Source organism: Triplophysa dalaica, chromosome 11, assembly GCF_015846415.1.
Source record: "Triplophysa dalaica isolate WHDGS20190420 chromosome 11, ASM1584641v1, whole genome shotgun sequence".
NCBI lineage: Eukaryota > Metazoa > Chordata > Actinopteri > Cypriniformes > Nemacheilidae > Triplophysa > Triplophysa dalaica.
Genome location: NC_079552.1, coordinates 19,820,416 through 19,841,773, shown reverse-complemented (window position 1 = coordinate 19,841,773; position 21,358 = coordinate 19,820,416). Strand labels below are relative to the sequence as shown.

General features: G+C 39.7%; 1 protein-coding gene across 4 annotated transcripts in view; it reads left to right on the top strand.

The window, feature by feature from the left end:
• Nucleotides 1-21,358, top strand: part of col21a1 (collagen, type XXI, alpha 1) — a 75,389-nt gene that overhangs the window by 23,710 nt on the left and 30,321 nt on the right. For 3 of the 4 annotated variants that reach the window (XR_008908294.1, XM_056760759.1, XM_056760758.1), the window contains exons 10-16: nucleotides 2,614-2,667; nucleotides 2,763-2,816; nucleotides 3,305-3,358; nucleotides 16,491-16,544; nucleotides 17,340-17,393; nucleotides 17,483-17,536; nucleotides 19,046-19,099. Coding sequence is in view for 3 of the 4 variants with exons in the window: in XM_056760759.1 (XP_056616737.1) it covers nucleotides 2,614-2,667; nucleotides 2,763-2,816; nucleotides 3,305-3,358; nucleotides 16,491-16,544; nucleotides 17,340-17,393; nucleotides 17,483-17,536; nucleotides 19,046-19,099 (378 nt within the window). In the remaining variant the exon portion in view is untranslated. The remainder of the gene's footprint in view (nucleotides 1-2,613; nucleotides 2,668-2,762; nucleotides 2,817-3,304; nucleotides 3,359-16,490; nucleotides 16,545-17,339; nucleotides 17,394-17,482; nucleotides 17,537-19,045; nucleotides 19,100-21,358) is intronic. The other variant, XM_056760760.1, reaches the window with a different exon arrangement.

Sequence of the window (21,358 nt, the reverse complement as noted above, 5' to 3'; positions counted from 1 at the left end):
AAACTCAAAACTGGTGTGTGTTTTTTATTGGACAGGCCAGCTTTAATCAACACATCCAATCTCATCACATTGATTGGACCCCAGGTTGGCTGACTCCTGGCTCCAATTAGCTCTTGGAGAAGTCATTAGCCTAGGGTTTCACATACTTTTTCCACCCTGCACTATGAATGTTTACATGTTGTGTTCAATAAAAACATGAAAACGTAAAATGTTTGTGCGGTATTAGTTTAAGCAGACTGCATTTCTCTATTGTTGTGACTTAGATGAAGATCAGAACACATTTTATGACCAATTTATGAAGAAATCCAAGTAAGCCCAAAGGGTTCACATACTTTTTCTTTCAACTGTAAGTATGAATTCCCATCAGATTGTGTAGATACATATGAAGATATCACATATTAAAATACATTAAATAGAAAGTCGTACTGGGTGACATGAAAAAAAGGCGTGCCGACTGACATGAAAAATGGTGGTTCATGTGAGGTGGTGAAAAATGAAGAACCACCAACAACCCACTGACCCAATGGCGTAGTCCAACTGGAATGGTGAAGGCATGCACGCGTTCTGTCTTTCCAGCACTCTGGGTTGTTACAGTTAACTTTATTCTTACTATGCGTAATTTTTCTGACTCCAAAAGATAAATAGGAAAACCTTGTTGAATGTTATTATTTGTATTTATTATGCGTGATAATAATCTCATGCAATTTTGGTCAATGTTTGATTCTTCTGCCTTATTCTAAATTACACTCCATCCGATTCTCAATGTCGCTTAGAGTCTCGCGCCGGCCGTTACACGCGGATCTCACGGTCAGAAACTCGTCAGTCTTGGTCACTGCCAGAGGTTCTATGACTAGTAATACTCAGAAAGCATTATTTTATCTAGTCCCTTTAGACTATAAAAACTTAATTAAAGTAATGATTATTTCTAACCAGAGGTCATGGCCACTCCATAGAGATAAATAAACCAATCTTACATCCTCTGATGGTAGCTTTGTATAATCATGCCATAGTTTCCTATGTACACTTAGTAAGAATAATATTCCAATAACCAGAGGTTTGAGACTTACCTTATTTAGACTGGTCAGACAACATATGTGCTGTTCTAAACGGAAAAATTAGCCCCTACGGTCTAAGTACACTTAAACTAATGGCAAGTAGTTAGCCGGAGCTCTAAAATCTCAGCTGGCGTGACCCAATGCTCCACCTAATACAGGATTTAAGTCCGTCACTAACCTGAACATAGATTTGCGGTAACAAAGGATATAGCGTAATCTACTAAAGTTCATAAACTCAGAATAATGCAGAAAAATTTCAAACATGACAATTTATTACTCAGGTAAATGTTTCTTGGCAATTACAATTAAATTCAGAGAATACAAAAACAAAACATCAAAACCTCAAAGATTAGTCTAAGATGCTTACCTGACAGTAGAAAAAGATGCGATCGGAAAAGCATGAAGACACAACCTCAAAAGTGAGCAGAATATCTTTAAAGCCTCAAACCTATGTTATGATCTGCCCTACTGCTGTGGGTATGAGACGATTGTAGCAATCGCACTGAGACATTTCAAATGATACCAAATATGCATATGAAGATTCTTTGTTCATATAAGATATGGTACTCCAGTTCATGGGTAAGCTTTGAATTGTTCTGAGTTCAGTTGGAGAGAAAGAGAGAGGGGGAGAGGAGAACAGATGTAAAGGTGTGAGTTGGTTATCATCATTCATTGTTGTATGCTGTCTGAGATGGAGATGCAAACCCTGTGGGGAGTTCATTGTATCGGATGAAGTTCCGTGTTTCCCGGGATGTGGTGCCCTTTGGTGTGGACACCTTGGAACCAGTCTTACAGGGGAAAAGTCAGTAAACACAAATAATAGAACACTGTTTGTGACAATTCCACGAATTTGGCAATGCTACCTGCCTTTGTCATGGAATACACAGAAGGGCCCAATAGCAGGCACCGAGGATGAATGGGGTTAACACAAAGAGTTCTTGTAAACAACAAACAAAACAAAAACCCACAATGGGGAAAACAAGACTGGAAACACGGGACCATAAACTGACTACACTAAGCAAACAAAGACTAAATAAAACGCTTGACAAAACTACAATGAATTAACACTGGACTAGACTTACTTTGACTTGGGGAAATATCGTCCACAGAGGTATAACCACAGGTCAGCACAAAGAACACACTGAATACAATGACCGAGCACAGGACAATGAAACATGAGAACTATTTAACGGCAGGAAATCCCGAAGGTACAGGTGCGGGGCATGAACTAATTAAGAATCAATAACCTGGGATACAAGAGGGCGGAGACAAGGATGAGACCTGGAGAGAGCATATAGAAGATCAAAAGGGACCAAAATGCCTCTCTCCACATAAAACAGGGGATCCTGCCATGATTCTGCCATAAGACCAAGAAAGACATGACATGGAGAGGCTTTTGCAACTTTAAAAACATTTGAATTGGTTTAACAGATAGCAAAATGTAAGAAACAGTTCAACAGTGTTCTTTCAAAAATGTAATTTATATAGTACACTGGTCGAATGACTGTGACTGTTAAGAAGTGGGCAAGATTAATATAAAACTCTTTCTTTATCAAAGGGAGTCTTGGGTTCTAAAGGAAGCTCTGGCCTTCAAGGCTCTCCTGGCATGGAGGTATGAATGAAATGAATATAAACAAACTGGCATTACTTTTTCCACAAATCATTATGGCACACGTGATTACACATTTTTTTTTTGTGTTTGATCAGGGGCCACGTGGAGCTGATGGCCATAAAGGGGAAAAAGGAAGCCTCGGGGAAGCAGTAAGAAGCCATTTTAACATTTAATTTGTCCCTTCAATTGTTGTAACATATGCAGGCATTGTATGTCATGTTTGCACTGGTGCACAAAAATAAAAGAGATAATAATTTTTATTTTGGGGTATATTGTCTTTTAATGATCTAATAAGCCCTGAGCATAAAGGCCTTAGCAATTGAACATGAACAAAACAATAGAAACAATACTCATTTACAAGATCAAATGATCCAGGTTGTATCAAATCGTTCTAAAAACAAATCAATATGGTTTGGTTGAGTGTTTTAAGCAAGAACTTTATTTTTTTTAAACTGAATATTTATTAATAGGCTTTTCTTTTTGGAATTGAATACATATTTATATTTCTTCAAGTTTTAAGTAAAAATTTAGATTTCATTCTCAAGATTATTAAATGTTAAATTTACTCCATATGTTTTAACTAATCAGATCACACAACACCTTTTTTCACTCTGTCTGCTGGTTTGTTTTTCTGTAGGGTGAGAGGGGTATCCCAGGATTTCCCGGGCCACCTGGTAAACCAGGTGAAAAGGTAAGTTTATTTTCAAACAAGATGTTTAATTAATAATTGGTTACATAAATAAATGGCCGTTGTTTTATTTTTGAAAATAACACAACATCTGAGGCAATAGTAAATGTTGTTCTGTCCATGTTCAATTTCTGATGAACCATTGTTCAAAAAAGCTTGCAGCATTCTTTAAGGCCAAATAAAACTTTATAGTCTAAAATGCATCACACAAACTGTCTTGGTTACGGATGTAACCTCAGTTCCCTTTCTGTCTGTCTCTCGACGTTGTGTCGAACCGACAGAGGGGGTTCATATTAAAAAAGCCAAAACGCTGTGCCGTATCATAATCTCAGCGAAGCAACGGTGACTGGCCTGGGCATGTCAGACGTGAGCGCTTTTCGTGAAATTCGTAATCTTCCAGTGGATATGTAGGCAGAGGGTCCCAGAGCTTTTAGAAAAGGTGGGAAGCCTCTACCTTCGGTCCTCAGGGGCAGCGGCCTTAGTTTCTCTAACAGCGAGAAGCTGCCTGGTGCCGGTAAGTGAACTCCTCGAATGGGGATCGCACTACAAAGACCGCTTCGTACCATCTGGAGGAGTTCTAGTGGAGACTCACAGTCAGGGGATAGCTCATGGGAAAAAATATGCGGATTGAAGTAGTAAGCTACGAGGAGTAGGAAGTAAGAAACAATCATGAGGATACATTCGGGGGGCATCCTGTGTGAGGGGCACCGAAGACGGAGGGCATCGAAGAGGACCAGGGCTGCTGGGAAGAATACGATGCACGGGATCTGGATGGCCAGAGGGCGGTTGAGTGGCGGGGAGGCTATGCTTGTATATTAACCTTGGTGATCAGTATCCCCCTTATTTTAAATCCTTTGACATCATTAGATGCTTTTCAAAGAAAATTGTACCGTATGCTGCAGCTTTCAAGCAAGGGAATGTTGGATGTGTTGAGTAAATACAGTGAGAAGTTTCATTCACTCAGCATGTACTGACAGACTTCTCTATAGGTTTCTCTGTCAAAATCATATTTTGTGGAAAGCTCTATGGTGCGGGATTACTAAAAACTAGTTTCAAAACACATATTCTATGGAAAAACAATGTCATACGTCACATGATATTTGATTTCATGTGGACAGTTGGCTCTATAACTGTTACGATCACCAGTTAGAGTGCCCTGCTGATCCACGGGCTCAAGAAGGTGGATTGGTTTTGAGCGGGTTTCGTCCCCATGGTAACTTAGGCAACACGGCTAACCTGCTCTGGACCTGGTTTTATTCTGGTTTAGAGAACCCTAACCGATACGGTTTGGGGATTATGCTTATTAAACTGGGTTTGGATATAACCTTGCGTCAGTCCGCATGTTATAACAACAAAGGCCTCCAACCATGTTCCTCAAGGTCCAGACTTTAGTTCCTACCTACTCCAACACACCTGCCTGGATGGTTCTAGCAGACCCAAAGTCATGAGTTATTTCCAAACCAAATAAGTGCAACCCACACACCTTAAGCGTAAACCCCACCCCGCAGCCATGACTCACATCTCTGCCCCAAATTAATTGGACAACTACGTCCCTGCGCTTATTGGCCACAGATTTTTCACCTATTCTTTACAAATTTCTGTCAGTGCAGTGATATCTCAGATCTTGTGTTGTTCGGGTTTTAATTTGCCTCTGTAGTGCATAAACGCTATGTGCTGAAATGATAATACCCGTTTACTTCTGTAAATGGGTATGTAAACGGGTATCAGATTGATTTCCGGGCCTAGAGAATAACCTGGTACACCAGTCTGCACAGAGGGCCTCCTGATGATTTATGTAAGAGACCACTGTTGTGTTGTCTGTTCTCACCAGTACATGATGCCCTCTGAGGACTGGCAGGAAGTAATTTCAGTTCCCATAGTACAGCTTACATCTCCAAGCAATTTATGTCACATTGTGCCCCCAATTTCAGACCTTGATTCAGAAATCCTGATTACTTCCATATAATCAGAGCACCAAGGCAGCTGCACGAAACCCTGATCATACAAATAAGGTTGCCTCTCGGGAAATACCTTTTACTTTTTAGCTACCACTGTAAGGGTCTCATATGCAGGTTGCCAAAAGGAATTGGACACTGCTCCCATCAGACCCAAAATTCTCTGAAAATGTGGTGAACAGGGTAAACCTGGCCTAACTTGATCCTGGACACCACGGTCAGGATCGATTCCACACATGCAGGAGAGAGCTGTGCCCCCATCATGACAGAATCCCTGCTGGGGGATTCTCAATATCGAACCGCCATCTCGTGAGACTGAGCTACGTAACACTAACCAGTCGTCTACGTAGTTAATATGCGAATCCCTTGAAGTCTCAGTGGAGCAAAGGACTAAATATTGGTAAACTTCTGATTTTTAAATGGGCCTCAGCCCTCCATCCTTCTTCGGAACTAAAGTTCCGTCTGTAAAACCATGTCTGACTCTCATGGAGAGAATACATGGGACCTTTCACTAAGAGAGAAAACTCTTCTTTTTTGTAAAAACCGAGCTTGTTGGGGTCCATCTCGGTGGAGAACACCCCTCTGAATTTCAGAGGACGGACAGCGAACTGAAACCTGAACTGTAACCCTTCTCTATTGTGCAGAGAAGCCATTGTGTGAGATTTGGCAGCTTTCTCCACGCAGTCAGCCTCTCCAAATTCACTAGGGGTGTGTGATGTTCGATGCCCTGAAGTGGGTGAGTGGCAGAAGATAGTCAAACTAATGTCACTACTAAATTTTATTCCACGTTCACTAGGTCAACAGTGTCTTCTGGTAGATTCTGATGAATCCTTGCTATGGAAATTGGCGTGTCCCGTAGCGTTGTGGACTGTGGTTCTTGAGGGCTTCTTGTGCGGACAAAAGTCTCCTTTTGAGGACAAAAGCCCTCGGATGCCCTGCAAAAGCGTCAGGCCTTCTTGGCAGCAGCCTTCCGGTTTGAGATGACGACCATTCTAAAATCAGGTTTAACGTGCCTGGATGCCTTCCCCCCCAAGCTCTATGAGGGGGAGTGTGAGTAACCACAATCTGTTTTTGCTGCTGCCTGTTTGAGGAGCTTGTAGGCTCCTCAAAGGCTGGGGCTGCCATTGGGAGGATAACATCTGCTGCTGTCTTCAGCTCACTAAGCATATCAGGATCTAATTCCTCTCTCTCTTTAATCTACTGCAGCAGGTCGGTGTGGTATGCCCAAAGGACACTCAATGTGTGCAGGCACAACCCAGCCAGACCTGCACCCATATATGCCTTGCCCACCAAATTAGGTGTAACAACAAGTTTTGGTGGGAAATGTCGGGTTTTAAGGACGATTTCACTTCTGTTGAGAGATACGTGGCTAGAGTATATTCCAATTTTGGGCGTCATGCCATAACCGTTTTCCAGCAGATGTGGAGAATTTATCTGACGAAAATGGCGTTTTACATAATTTTGACACCCCTGACATTGAAGCTCTACCCGCTTCTCTACCTTTCATCCAGATTATTTTGATAGTCGATTAATCTAATGATTATTACACAGATTAATCCACTAATCGTCTATTATTTCAATGACTAATCGGTACGTTTTTAATGATTATTCAGATTTTGCAACTAGTTAAAACATTGAGTTTTAACTACATAATTCATGTAATGAATTAAATCAATTCAGCTTTTGAAATTTGTTTTAATGAACTTGAACCAACTGGTTACTCTCTTTAAGTTTGCTGATTCTGTCCAACTCGAATCCCACAAATACTCTCTACAAACTTTTAAATACAAATAAAAATAAATCAGGTACATTACAGACCAATAAAAAAAAATGTAAACAAATCTCTTGACAGAAGCATTAAGCAGCATTTCTATGACAACAGTTCAGTTTAACTCTATCCCCTCAAGCCTTTTTAAAAAAAAGTTGCCAGCCTACGGCAGTGTTTTTTTACATTTTAACAAAACATTAATGGCTCACAGTACATTTCCTTAAAGGAATATATGGAAAATCAATATGTCCAATAAAAGAACTCTGCTTTTAAACAAAGGAAAGCGTATTCTTCAATCTTGATTTGTTCTTTTTTTATCACTCCTATCTGGGTAGGTTTCTTCAAAAATGCATCACTTGGATTAATAAACTGAGATAATTAATGTTTTTTGTCAAAGATTCAGCCCAGATTACACTCAGAATTTTGTTATTGTTGTTATTATCATTGCTATTATTATTGAATTCTCTCATAAAAAGATTTACCGCTAATTTAGTTAGTTATCTCTAGATGGAGAACAGCCACCTCTCTCCTGCTCCGAGATGTTTCCTTTTTAAATGCTCCACCTTGCAGGTTGTGCTGCCATGAAAAGCAAGTTCCACCTTGCATGCATTGCAGACAACCGCATTTTTTGTTTTCAATTTTGTAAAGCTTTCCCACACTTTACATGTTCGCATTCGTCTGTACTCCGCCATAATTCTCGCTGTGTGTCTTTCTACTGCGATAGCATTCTGGAAGGCTGCATTACAATCTAGCGCTACAGTGCCGTAGTGGTCAAATTGTGATATTGCAGGCCCTTAAATAAAGTCACGTAATCAAACGACTACTCGACAACAAGAATATATGTCGACAATTTTTTATTGTCGACAATGTCAACTAATCGTTTCAGCCCTACAGGCCAGTCAATGTTAAATTCGGCTATCGCCCGGGTAACAACCTCTATGAGCTCCTCATGGCCGAGGGAAAGAGCAGTTTCGTAAAGCTTTTTTATTTCCCCTGCATGAAGACTATTCAACTCAAGTTTATTTTTAAAGCGCTTTTCACAATGTGCATTGTTCCAAAGCAGCTTTACAGGAGCAAATAAGAAAAAACAAAGAAAAAGTAAAACACAGCCCAGTGCATGGTGTTTATAAAACAAACAATATCATTCTAATTAATAATATCTAATAAATAATTCATTAAATTAATAAATTTAGTCTACTGGTGAGCATACCAACACTGCCCTGCTGTGGCGAGGTACCCAAACTTCAATGATTGATAAATGGAGGAAAAAAAACCTTGGGAGAAACCAGGCTCAGCCAGGAAGGCCAGATCCCCTCTGATGTGTTATAGCCAGAGGTGGGGGACTCGAGTCACATGACTTGACTCGAGTCTGACTCGAGTCACAATTTTCAGGACTTGCGACTTGCTTGATTGAAGTAAGAAAATGACTTGACTTGACTTTGACTTGAGAGCAGGTGACTTGAGACTTGACTTGACTTTAAATGGAAGACTTGACAATGACTTGAACTTTGTAAAGTAATGAAATTACCTAAAATAATTATTGTGACTCGGCAGCACTACAGCGCCTGTGCCTTTAACGCTGCTCAACTCAAACCGCGCCAAACAAGGTGAAACAGCCAATTACTGTAGAGCAGTTACGATAGAGAGGAAACTGCGCATGCGCCTGGCGGCTTGAAACAGTTGTGGCCGTTACAATGGCGGACAACAGTCGAGCTCCACAGTCACGTTTGGCTATAAGGACTTTGAACTGGACCGTGAAAATAAAAAATTATTTGCCAGATGCAGAGCATGCAACGCGAGGATTTCTGACGCGACAACCACAACGTCGAATTTCATCCGACATTATAAGAACCACAAGGAAAGGTTACAAAGTAATTTCTTTATAGTCAGTGTAATAAAACGATTACTAATATAATGAATTAATCGTTTCTGTTTGTCATAATTTTGCTTTGGTTGTTTTTTATCATTAGAAAAGTGATAATCGATCATCACTGGTAGGCCTACATCTCATCTCATAAGGTGATGAATTGGGGAATCTGGCTATAATGGCGTAGCCCGAATTGTTATGTTCTTAAAACATTAAAATCATCTTAAAATAAAGAAGGGCTTCTCTGTATTACATGTAGGCGAATGTCTATATTAAATGTGCGCATGTTCAAGTGTTTGTGTTGACTGCGTGTGGAAACTGAATAGCAGCTCTCTTATATACTGCATGACTGGCTAACATGGACGCGCCGGTGAGATCACTTGAACTTAAAAAAACTCTTTAAAAACTTTTCGGTCATACTGACGAGAATAATTTCATAGTTCGAATCTGTTAAATGTCAAAAAAAAATTTATACTCACAATAACAGCAAAACGTTTTGTGCTGTAAAATAATGAAACCAGTTCAAATAGAAAACAAATATTCTCAGATTATATATTACGTATGAAACGTGCATACTGCGTGTCCACCGCAGAGATGACGATTAAGCATCATAACTTCATCACTGGGCTATATTAACATACATTTTATTTATATTCTACCGAAATGAAAAAGATTCGTTCATTTTGATAAACAAGATTCAATACCGAAGTCAATAAAATGATCCGGGATTCCCATCAATAGATGCAAATTCCCTATAGGCCTACTGTTCACATTAATGGACAGCACAAGTATTACAGCATCATATACTTAAAACATACAATAGTCAAGTTTTCAATCACAATTCTTAGTTTATAAGCTTCATAGCCTGTATAAATGCATTCTCTCAGATACAAGTATTTCCATTTCTGTGTAGACGTTGCAATTAAATTGAATTAGATTTTATTATACATTTCAGACTGGATTTCTTTTGTGTAAGCAACACTTTTATTTTCAGATATTAATGTTGCACAGATATGCATATAATTCATATATAGCAATGTGAATAAGATACATAATGTATGTATATAAGTTCATCTTTTCTGTGCAAAAATAAACATGTATCTAAAAAATTTACCTCTGTTTATTTTAGTACTGCGACTTGACTTGACTTGAAACTTATCAGGACTTGACTTGACTTGCTTAGGGTGAACCCTTGACTTGACTTGACTTGCTTGATTAGTCTAAACTGTGACTCGAGACTTGACTCAAGACTTGATAGTTAAGACTTGAGACTTGCTTGGACTTGGCCATATGTGACTTGTTCCCATCTCTGGTTATAGCTGCACTCACTCACCCTGACCAAAAGCCACAGAGCAAACCAAGAGGTAGGGAGAGCCCACAACCCGCAACCCAGGACCACTGCAGGTCCAACCCGGTCCCACTTCGCGATCTTCACCCGAAAACAGAGGAACAACCAGGGAAAAATAGTAATGGCATGTAGCTTTATTCCTTTGCTGTCCGACATCGACTACAAAACAACACCCACACAGCCCCAACAATAAAATCCCCCCAACCACAGCCAAGGAGCTCCCCCAGTCCCCACAAACACCCACCAAGCAACCTCCAATCAATGCCAATGAATGCAGCTATAACTTCAATCTGCTTTCATGTGATGCAAGTTTACCATTAAATACCAAGTTTTGTAACTTTAACATTAATGTGACAAGTAGTCCATCTTTGCTCTTGGTTGGGGATGGAATTGTCTGAGCTGGGATGGTCAGATGGTTGCCTTTCTCTTGGGCGGTGATGAAATTGCCTGACATGGAACTGGGATGGTCTGTCAGTCCGCAGGCTCTCGCAGAAGGATGGCACAGGCTTTTCAGCTGTAGCTGGCGTTATCTCTGGTTGGGCATGGGCATGTGATGTTCATCTGGGCCTGGCGGAATCTCTCCCTACCTCGTGACGGGCCACCATCCCAATGCAGAGACAGAAACAGAATAATTAGTGTAGCTTTTGTTCATTAACTATGCATTAGTGAAAGCTTGGCTGAAAATATGTTTCTTTAATCTACATTTAAATTGTGAGAGTGTGTCTGACCCTCGAATAGTATCAGGAAGGCTATTCCAAAATTACGGTGCTACGTAAGAGAAAGTTCTACCCCCTTTGATGGATTTAGTTATTCTAGGTGTTATCAAAAGTCCTGAGTTTTGAGATCTTAGAGAGCGTGATGGGTTGTTATGTGATAGAAGCTCTGTTAAGCAGGGAGGGGCTAAACCGTTTAAGGCTTTATATGTCATTAAAAGAACTTTAAAATCAATACGAGTGAAGGGTGTGAAGGGATGATAAAATTGGGGTCATGTGATCGTATTTTCTTGACCTGGTTAGAACTCCGGCAGCTGCCTTCTGAACTAACTTTCTATTTTGTTTATTGATGATGCAGGACAACCACTAAGCAGAGCATTACAAGTCTACTAGTCTTGAGGTCACAATTCCATGAATAAGTTTTTCTGCGTCAACAGAATAAAATATTTTGTAATTTGGCAACATTTCTAAGGTGGAAGAATGCTGTTTTTGTGACATTTCAGATGTGTTTCTTAAATGACAGGTTACCGTCTAATATAACGCCTAGGTCTTTAACGGTGTTTGTTGGGGTAACAGTGTAGCCTTCAATTTGCAGGTTATAATCGGAGATATTATTTTTACGTGTTTTTGGTGCTACAAGTAATATTTCTTTTTTGTTTGAGTTTGAAAGAATGAAATTACTAGTCATCCAATGTTTTATATCTTCGATGCACTCTGCCAATTTGAATAGCTCAAAGGAATCATCTGGTCTTGATGAGATATATAGCTGAGTGTCATCTGTATAACAGTGGAAGCTAATTCCATGTTTTCTAATAAAGTTGCCAAGGTGCAGCATGTATATGGAGAAAAGCAAGGGTCCTAAATCCGATCCCTGAGGTAATCCGTAATTTACTTGAGTTAGATTTGACAATTCCCCATTTAAATAGACATATTGATCTGATGAGCTAGATCTGAACCATTGCAGACCAGATGATTCCTTTAAGCTATCCAAACTGGCAGAGTGCATCGAGGACGTAAAACATTGGATGACTAGTAATTTCCTCCTTTTAAACTCTAGCAAAACAGAAATATTACTTATAGCACCAAAATCAAGTAAACAGAATATCTCCGATTACAGCCTGCAAATTGAAAGCTGCACTGTTATTCCAACAAATACAGTTAAAGACCTAGGCGTTATATTAGACGGCAACCTGTCATTTAAAAATCACATCTCAAATATCACAAAAACAGCCTTCTTCCACCTTAGAAATGTTGCCAAATTACGAAATAGTTTATGTGTTGCAGACGCAGAAAAGCTTATTCATGCATTTGTGACCTCACGGCTTGACTATTGTAATGCTCTACTTAGTGGTTGTCCTGTATCATCGATAAACAAACTACAGTTAGTTCAGAATGCAGCTGCCAGAGTTCTTACTAGGTCAAGAAAATACGATCACATAACCCCAGTTTTATCATCGCTTCACTGGCTACCCATTAAGTATCGTATTGATTTTAAAATTCTTTTAATTACTTACAAAGCCCTGAACGGTTTAGCACCTACTTACTTAACCAAGCTTTTATCACGTTACAACCCATCACGCTCTCTAAGATCTCAAAACTTAGGACTTTTGATAACACCTAGAATAACAAAATCCACCAAAGGGGGACGAGCTTTCTCATACGTAGCACCTAAACTCTGGAATAGCCTTCCTGATACTATTCGTGGGTCAGAAACACTCTCCCAATTTAAATCTAGATTAAAGACACATCTTTTCAGCCAAGCCTTCACATAATTCATAGTTAATGAACAGCAGCTACGCTAATTATTCTTTTTATTCTCTTTCCACCTCTGCCTCGGGATGCCCATCCCGAGGTAGGAAGAAGTTCCACCATGTCCAGACGACCGACAGATGCCCATCCCGAGGTAGGAAGAAGTTCCACCATGTCCAGACGACCGACAGATACCCATCCCCAATTTGAGATTACGCTAGCTACAGCTGCAGACTGACTGACCATCCCAGCTCCATCTAAGGCAATTCCACCACCAGCCAAGAGAAATATGACCATCGGACCATCCCAGCTCAGACCACTACATCCCCAACCAAGAGCAAAGACGGACTATTTGTCTTATTAATGCTGAAGTTACAATATTTGGTATTAAATGCTAAACTTAAATCACATGTCAGCAGTTTGAGTGCAGCTATGACACGTCAGAGGGGATCTGGCCCACCCGGTTGAGCCTGGTTTCTCCCGAGGTTTTTTTCTCCATTAATCAATCATTGGAGTTTGGGTTCCTCGCCACAGCAGGGCAGTGTTGGCCTGCTCACCGGGAGACTGCATTCATTCATCTATTTATTTATTTAGAAATTAGATATTATTTATTAGAATGATCTTACTCGTTGTATAAACACCATGCACTCTGCTGTGTTCTAACTTATCTGTTTTTCCTGTTTGCCCCATTAAAGCTGCTTTGAAACAATACACATTGTGAAAAGCGCTATATAAATAAACTTGAATTGAATTGAATTGCCTGTCCCTGAATACCGGTATAATTGTGTAAACGATCTAAAAGTGTTTTATGGTCTACAGTATCGAAAGCAGCACTACGGTCAAGCAGGACTAGAAGTGAGATGTTACCTTTATCTGATTCTATAAGATGGATGTTTGTAATTTTAACAAGCGCGGTTTCAGTGCTATGATGCGGTCTTAAACCTGACTGAAATTTTTGGTGTATGTCATTATTTTGTAGGAAAGAGCACAACTGAGTGGACACTACTTTTTATAATATTTTTGACAAGTACGTGAGATTTTAAATCGTTCTATAGCTTCCAAGTTCATTGAGGTCTCAGTTTGGTTTTTTGATAAGAGGCTTAATGACAGACAGCTTAAAGGGTCCACTCAGAGGTTCACACACGGTTGGCGCAGCCATTCCCCAAAAGAGCTAAAAATGCCAGTTCTCATAAAGGAGGATATAACATATCACACAGATAGTCAAAGATTCGTTTCACCTACTTGCACATCTCACACGAGAATGAACAATGGCCATTTTATTAAAGATTGCACACAGGTGTGTCACTCCGCCCAGTTCCAGAAACTAGGTCACATGATCAATTGAGAACATACAACAACAGACCTCAACACTCCCACTTGTTCTTAAATTGACATAATATAACACAGTGCATCACATGCCAAAAATAAAAACAGATGTATCCATTCTAACTCTAGACACAGGTCTGGTTAAAATATCGGCCGCCATATCAGCTGTAGAACAGTAATGAAAAGTTATTTTGTCATCAATAAGCATAGATCTGACAAAATGATATCTGATGTCAATATGCTTACACCTTTGATGACATACAGGGTTTTTTTGATAGAGCAATAGCACCCTGATTGTCCTAAAAATCTTTCACTGGGGCATATTCAAGCACATTGTCCATTCCATTTAATAAGTTAGCAAGATACAGGCTTTCCTGTGCAGTAGCTGACAAAGCCATGTATTCTGCTTCACAAGTAGATAGAGCAACAGTTTGTTGTTTCTTTGATTTCCAGGAAAGGTTAGTAATAATAAGATCAACCCAAATGATCAACATGACTCTTTATCGTTTTTTTACCGTATATACAACATTCAGCTGAATTTTGAAAAAAAAACATTTTCAATTAGAAAATCATGCAACATCTTATTACAGTTTCGTCCTGATTGTTTCAAACCATACAGTGACTTACTGAGCCTACATACCAATTTATCTTCTGTTTCTGGCTTCAAATGTTTCAAATCCTTCTCGCTGCTCAATATACAGTTCACAGTTCATTGCTCTCACTTTCATTTTTTAAATCAGTTTTGACATCACCCTCTACACTGATTTCTTGTGGAATTACTTTAGTCATGTCAAACTTTGGTAACTGGGTTTCAACCGTCTTCCTGTTATCAAAGTGCTCATACACATTCTCCTCTGTTTGAGTATCACATTCATTGGTACTCTTTACAACAAACTTTACCAGCCTGTTTTTGAGTACTCTCCCCGTATCTGGATAGAAGTCATGATATGCAGGGCTATTTTTGTCATATTTTTGACACCAATGGGTGGTGTCCAGGAAGGCGAACATGTCTACCTGTGCCTGCCCGAACTACACCCAAATGAGCTGGACTACGCTGGGGTGGAGTCGCCATTCACTGCAGGGTGTCGACTGACGAGAAAGCGCGTAGGCTGTCTGGTTCAGGTCGCCCGGGATGTGTGTGGCTCAAAGGGAGCTGTTAACCAATCCTGACATCTTATAGACTTCAGGATGCGTCTCTGCATGAGCATCCTGAACGGCAGCTTGTGTAGGTGCCTGTTCAGGATACGCAGATCTAGAATGGGGCGCAATCCTCTTTTTTTTGAGGAACTATGAGGTACGGCCTGTAAAACCCGCTGAACATCTCAGCTAGAAGGACAAATTCAAGCATCCAGAGTGTGCTCCCTTATTCTATCACTGTGTGGTATGCTGGGAGTTCAGTAGGAGACAAGTTACTGCAGAGGGTCATAAATTCAGCTCAAGGATAATTGGCTGCACTCTGCCCTCCCTGGAGGAGATCTCCAGTTCCCGGTGCCTCAAGAGGGGCAGATCCATTATGTAAGATTCATCCCATCCAGCCCATGACTTTTTTGATCTGTTGCCCTCAGGTAGGCGCCTCAGATCGATTAAGACTTGAACTTCCAGATTCAGGGACAGTTTCTTTCCATGTGCCATAAGAACACTAAATAACTCTACTATAAACTAATCATCTATGGCTTATTTTAATGTCTTTTATGTATATTGTTATATTAATGTTTATATTATGTGTGTTTTAAACTGCACTAAGGGGAGTTGCACTGTAATTTCGTTGTATTTTAATACAAGGACAATAAACTAACTAACTAACTACAGTAGTTTAAATAAGACGGACTTAGTTTCACAACATAGAACACAAGTTCTAGACACATCACAAATGAGCTGCAGTGTTTGGGGGAGGAGAGTGAAGATTTTGCGGCAGTCCCAGCAAAACGTAGGCGAGAACTATTTCTAGTGACGTAGATACACGGCGGTTAGAGATTCGGAGTCACATCTCTTTTGCGTGATTCAGAGTCGACTCCCTTTTTTACAAGCCAATAACTTTGTTTTTCATTCAACTTCGGACTTACAACTTGGCAGCACGGCAACATAACACACTGCATGAAATGTAATTTTCAGGATATAATGTTACTTACTCTTTAAAATAAACTGTAAACTAATTTCTGACATCTGATTGGTTTATTTAAATGCTGTCCCAGGGTCAACATGATGTTGTCCTAAGGATATCAACCACTTGGCAAACAATGGAGAGCCCTGAAGCGATATTGCATTTATATATATGATGAATATTATGGTTACTGTAGTAAACCCATAGTTTTATTACAAGAAATATAGATTAAAAACATTTAATCCCACTATTGAATTTGCACTTAATAAACATTGCTCTTTACTGAATATAAACTTTCTCCTCTCTAGGGGTCTGCTGGTAATCAGGGTACACAAGGGCCAACAGGCAAAGACGGTCAAATGGTATAAATACCTTTCTCTTAACTACTGCAGCTAATTCCAACTCTCCCTGTTATCCCTGATTCTTTCCTGTTGACATGAAAATTCTCTTGAATTGAGGTCTCTTTAAAGGGATATTTCAGCCAAAAATGACAATTGTGTCATCAGACTTAGATTGTTCCATAGCTGTAAAAATGTCTATGTTCTGCTAAACATTAAGGAATATATTTGGAATAATGTCAGATACCAAACAGATATCATCCCCCATTGACTCCCATGGTATTTATTTTCATTACATGGCAGTGAATGGGGTATGAGATCTGTTAAGTCACAGACATTCTAAGAACAACTTCCTCTGTGTTCATACAATGTTGAAACAACCTACAGGTGAGTAAACTATTTAAGAATTTTCAGTTTTAGGTGAACTATCCCTTTAACACTAGGATCATTTGGTCATGCTCATCTACTCTCCAGTAAAACGTTCTAATGTACTATATTACAGTATGTTTAAACAGTGTCTCCTGATTTGACAAGCATCAGCACTTTTAAAAATTGTTTGCAGTCCACATTCACCACCATATTTATAATCATCTATATCTGGTATAAGCTGCTATATCTGGTTGCTTGTTTTTGAACAATACCATACTCTGATACAGTATATTTTTGGAATAAGACATGGACATGGTGCCTAGAGAGATGCTGTTATGGGCGATACAATACAACAAATGCATGGTAGAGTTTAAACAGCAATGAAATCTCATTTGTTTGATATGTTCTAGTGCTGCATTATTGCATTGACAGACACACCATCTATTTTAGGGAGACAAAGGAAGCGTAGGGCCTACGGGTCCACCTGGAGATCCAGGACAGCCTGTAAGTAACAGTCAATCATTTTACTTTTGTGAAAAGTCTATGGTATAAATAGTATTATGGTTTAATGCAGTTTTTGTTTTTTCATCAAGGGAATACCTGGTAGAGATGGGAAAGATGGCATCCCAGGAGGAATTGGTCAAAAGGTAATGATGCATAGCTTGTTTTACTTTAGGAGATCAATCGCAATTAATAGTTTATTTATTCCGCGAATATGGAAAAATAATCTGTATAGAGAGCTATAAAGAGCACCATCATTCCCTCTTCCATGTTGATTTAGACTGTCTGCTTCCAGACGTACCCTGACAGATGGTTTTTATTAAATCATTTCAATCTTAGTGCTTCCCTAAAGGACAAATCCTGGATTATTTGCTTAGTTCAGCATCATTTTAACATCAAAGACTCTCTTAAAGTATGCATCTACATTGACTTTTCTCAAAGCCAGAGAAAATGCGAAACTATAGGTTCATACACTATACACATTTTGGACTAGACACAAAAGAATGAAAACTTCTTAAGATTTATTTTATGAGTTATTTCAACCATATCCCTGGCTTTAAGAAACATAATTAATGTTTTGTTCTGACATAAATAACAGTTGACTCATAGGTCCCAAGTTTGTGTCCAGCCCCATGAATACAATTTTATAATATAATAAAATCAATATTTTGCTGTACTTGAGCTGTTGTAGCTGTGAGACAGCATTGCGACATTGCTTTTGTTCCCAGCAGCTTCAAAAGTTTATAAAGTGCCTGCAATTCTTTCCCAGCATTTTGTTTTCATAAATCCTTTCACTGCACACTGTACATGCAGTACAACCAAACAAACAAATATACAGTAAAATGCCATGAAATATTTTATGTCATCACATTGTAAGCCATTATTCAAGACACACAAAAAAAGAAAGTCCCGTCTTCCACCTCTTGTAAGAGATGAATAATTCTCTGGTGTAGTGGCTCTGCACTTAACGTATTGTAAAATACTGCAAGGATGTCAAAACGAAAGAAAGAACATCATTAGCACTTTTTAAGGTATGAAAGCTTTGATGTTAATTATAGACTTATTTTCTATTTGGTTCTTTATTTGGCTGTAAGAGACATAAACAAAACAGACAATTAGATCAGTTATTTGACAAAATACTACTATAAAATACTTTATCATCATGATGAGAGCTCTAACCCCTCATAAAGTAACTAAAATACATATTGTGACACAATCAGAGGGATGCTTAATGTTTGGTCTTCTGCATTTGTGTACATATCATCCTATATCCTACATGTTTGTAAGGTTTATATAAAGTTTTTAGTTCATTGAGTAAGGTGGGCAAATTATAAGAAGCAATACAGGTATTTTGTAGGCATCACTTTGGTTTACAATTGTGTTCTGCATCTGTGGACTTATCACTGCGTTATTATGTCATCCGATTTACCACTGTCATCTATCCTTCGGATGAGACGTTAAACCTAGGTCCTGTATAATAGTCTATTTAATATTGTACCTAGTATTGTAAGTGACATAAAGAATTTGTAATTTAGAAAATTTCCATTCTCATACGTGTGGACCTTGCTGTACTTTTCTGCTGTCTTCAAATGACAGTGTATGAGAACAATTAAAGAGTCTTGTCATAAATTGACAGACTATCTTTTACCATTCAGGGGGATCTCGGACTACCTGGAATTCCTGGACTCGATGGAAGAGAGGGACTTCATGTGAGTATACAGTAGCTTCATCACAGTATATCTGCTATGATCATTAACATGAAAGTAGAGAAGATTTTTTGCTTCAAACTTTTCAGTTTGGTTGACTAATTTGACATGAATAAATATTGGTGGGTAATTCCGTTTACTTCGGGCATGCAAGGGTATGTTTTCTATGAAGCTTAAAGGGATACTTTTTTACCCAAAATTGAAAATTCTGTCATCATTTACTGACCTTCAAGTTGTTCCAAATGTGTATAAATTCCTTTGATCTGATGAACACAGAGAAAGATATTTGGAACATTTACATTTAGTCATTAAGCAGACGCTTTTATCCAAAGCGACTTACAAAGAGTTTAGGAGCAATAAGTGATATGTCATACAGGAGCCATAATACATTAGGTGCCAATACAAAGTTACTGGTTTCAACAAAAGCTTGACCACTACCTGTTGAGCGAAAGGGTTAGTGGGGTTAGGTTCTTTTAATTTATTTATTTATTTGTCTGTCAGGTATTCACAGAAGAGTATAATGTTGTGAGAGATGTGATTGACCGGACAGAGTTAGAAAGAATGTTCCACCAGGAAGCAGTTGTGAAGAAGAATGAGCGGGAAAGCGATTTACTGTCCTTATGAGAAGGCAATACAAGACGCCGCTGGTTTGCTGAACGCAGGGATCTTGATGGGGTATAGGAGTGCAGGAGGGTGTGAAAGTAAGCCAGTGGACAGAGATGAAAAGGGGTGTCACATGAGCCCTTTTGGGCTGTTGGAAGACGAGGCGTGCTGATGCGTTCTGATCCAGCTGGAGCAGTTTGATAGCCTTTGCAGGAAGACCAGCAAGGAGAGCATTGCAGTAGTCCAACCTTGAGATTACCAGGGCCTGGACAAGGAGTTGTGCCGCATGCTCAGTGAGATAAGGTCTAACACTTCTAATGTTGAATAAGGCGTATCGGCATGTCCATGTTGTCTTAGCAATGTGATCATTGAAGGACAGCTGTTAATCAAATATGAATCCAAGGTTCCTGGCTGTTTTGGAAGGAGTGATTGTGGTATGGCCAAGATGGATGTTGAGATTGTGTTGCACCGTAGGGTGTGCCGGAAACACAAGTAGTTCTGTCTTGGCAGGGTTCAGCTGGAGGTGATGCTCTTTCATCCAAGCTGAGATGTCCTCGTTGCAAGCTATAATGCGAGCTGCTACAGTGGCATCGTCTGTGTGAAACGAGATGTAGATCTGGGTGTCATCAGCATAACAGTGATATGTGAAGCCATGTGCCTATATGATGGGTCCCAAGGATGCCGTGTAGATGGAAAAAAGCAGCGGTCCAAGCACAGAACCCTGAGGGACCCCAGTGATCAAGTGGTGAGCAGTGGACAGCGAGGCCCTCCATGACACCCTGAAGGATCTGTTGGAGAGGTAGGATTTGAACCAGCGGGGAGGAGAGCCTGAGATTCCTAGCGATGACAGGGTTGCTAGCAGTATCTGGTGATTGACAGTGTCAAACGCTGAAGATAAGTCTAGCAGAATCAGGACCGAGGATTTAGATTCTGCCTTGGCTAGCCGCAGTGCTTCTGTGACCGATAGCAGTGCAGTCTTAGTGGAGTGGTTTGTTTTGAAGCCAGACTGCTTGTCATCCAGTAGTTTGTTCTGGGATAGGTAGGAAGACACCTGGTTGAACGCTGCCCTTTCAAGTGTTTTTGCAATAAATGGTAGGAGAGAGACAGGTCTGTAACTGTCGGGAGCAGAGGGGTCCAATGTGGGGCATCACCTGGGCCTGTTTGAATGTGGAATGTGGAAGAATGCTTATAACCAGACATATCTCAACACCCATTGACTCGCATAGTAGGAAAATTACTTTATCGTTAAGAGCTGTTTGGTTATAATCTAGTGGTGGGCCGTTAACGCCGTTAACGCAGTGAGACTCTTATTATATAGATTTTTCAACTTGCGTGATTCGCGTCATTCGCGGAAGCAGAAGCCGCCTCATCATCTCATAACCAGGGCTTCATTCGCGCGATTCGCGCAGCAAGTAGGTCTATTGGCTCTTTGCATTAACATATAAATCACTCGCGCTTGACACGCCATTCGCGTTTGGTCTGAACACAACATAACGTTACTGTGAAATTACCGCATCAAACGTGACGTGCTAACATGGATGCAGCTATGAAGCCGCCGGGTTTGCTTCAGGGAATATTAATTTTTAAGAAGCTTCCCAATAGAAATATCCACAAGACTAAGGTTGTTTGCACCTTGTGCTATGCGGAATTGGTTTAAAA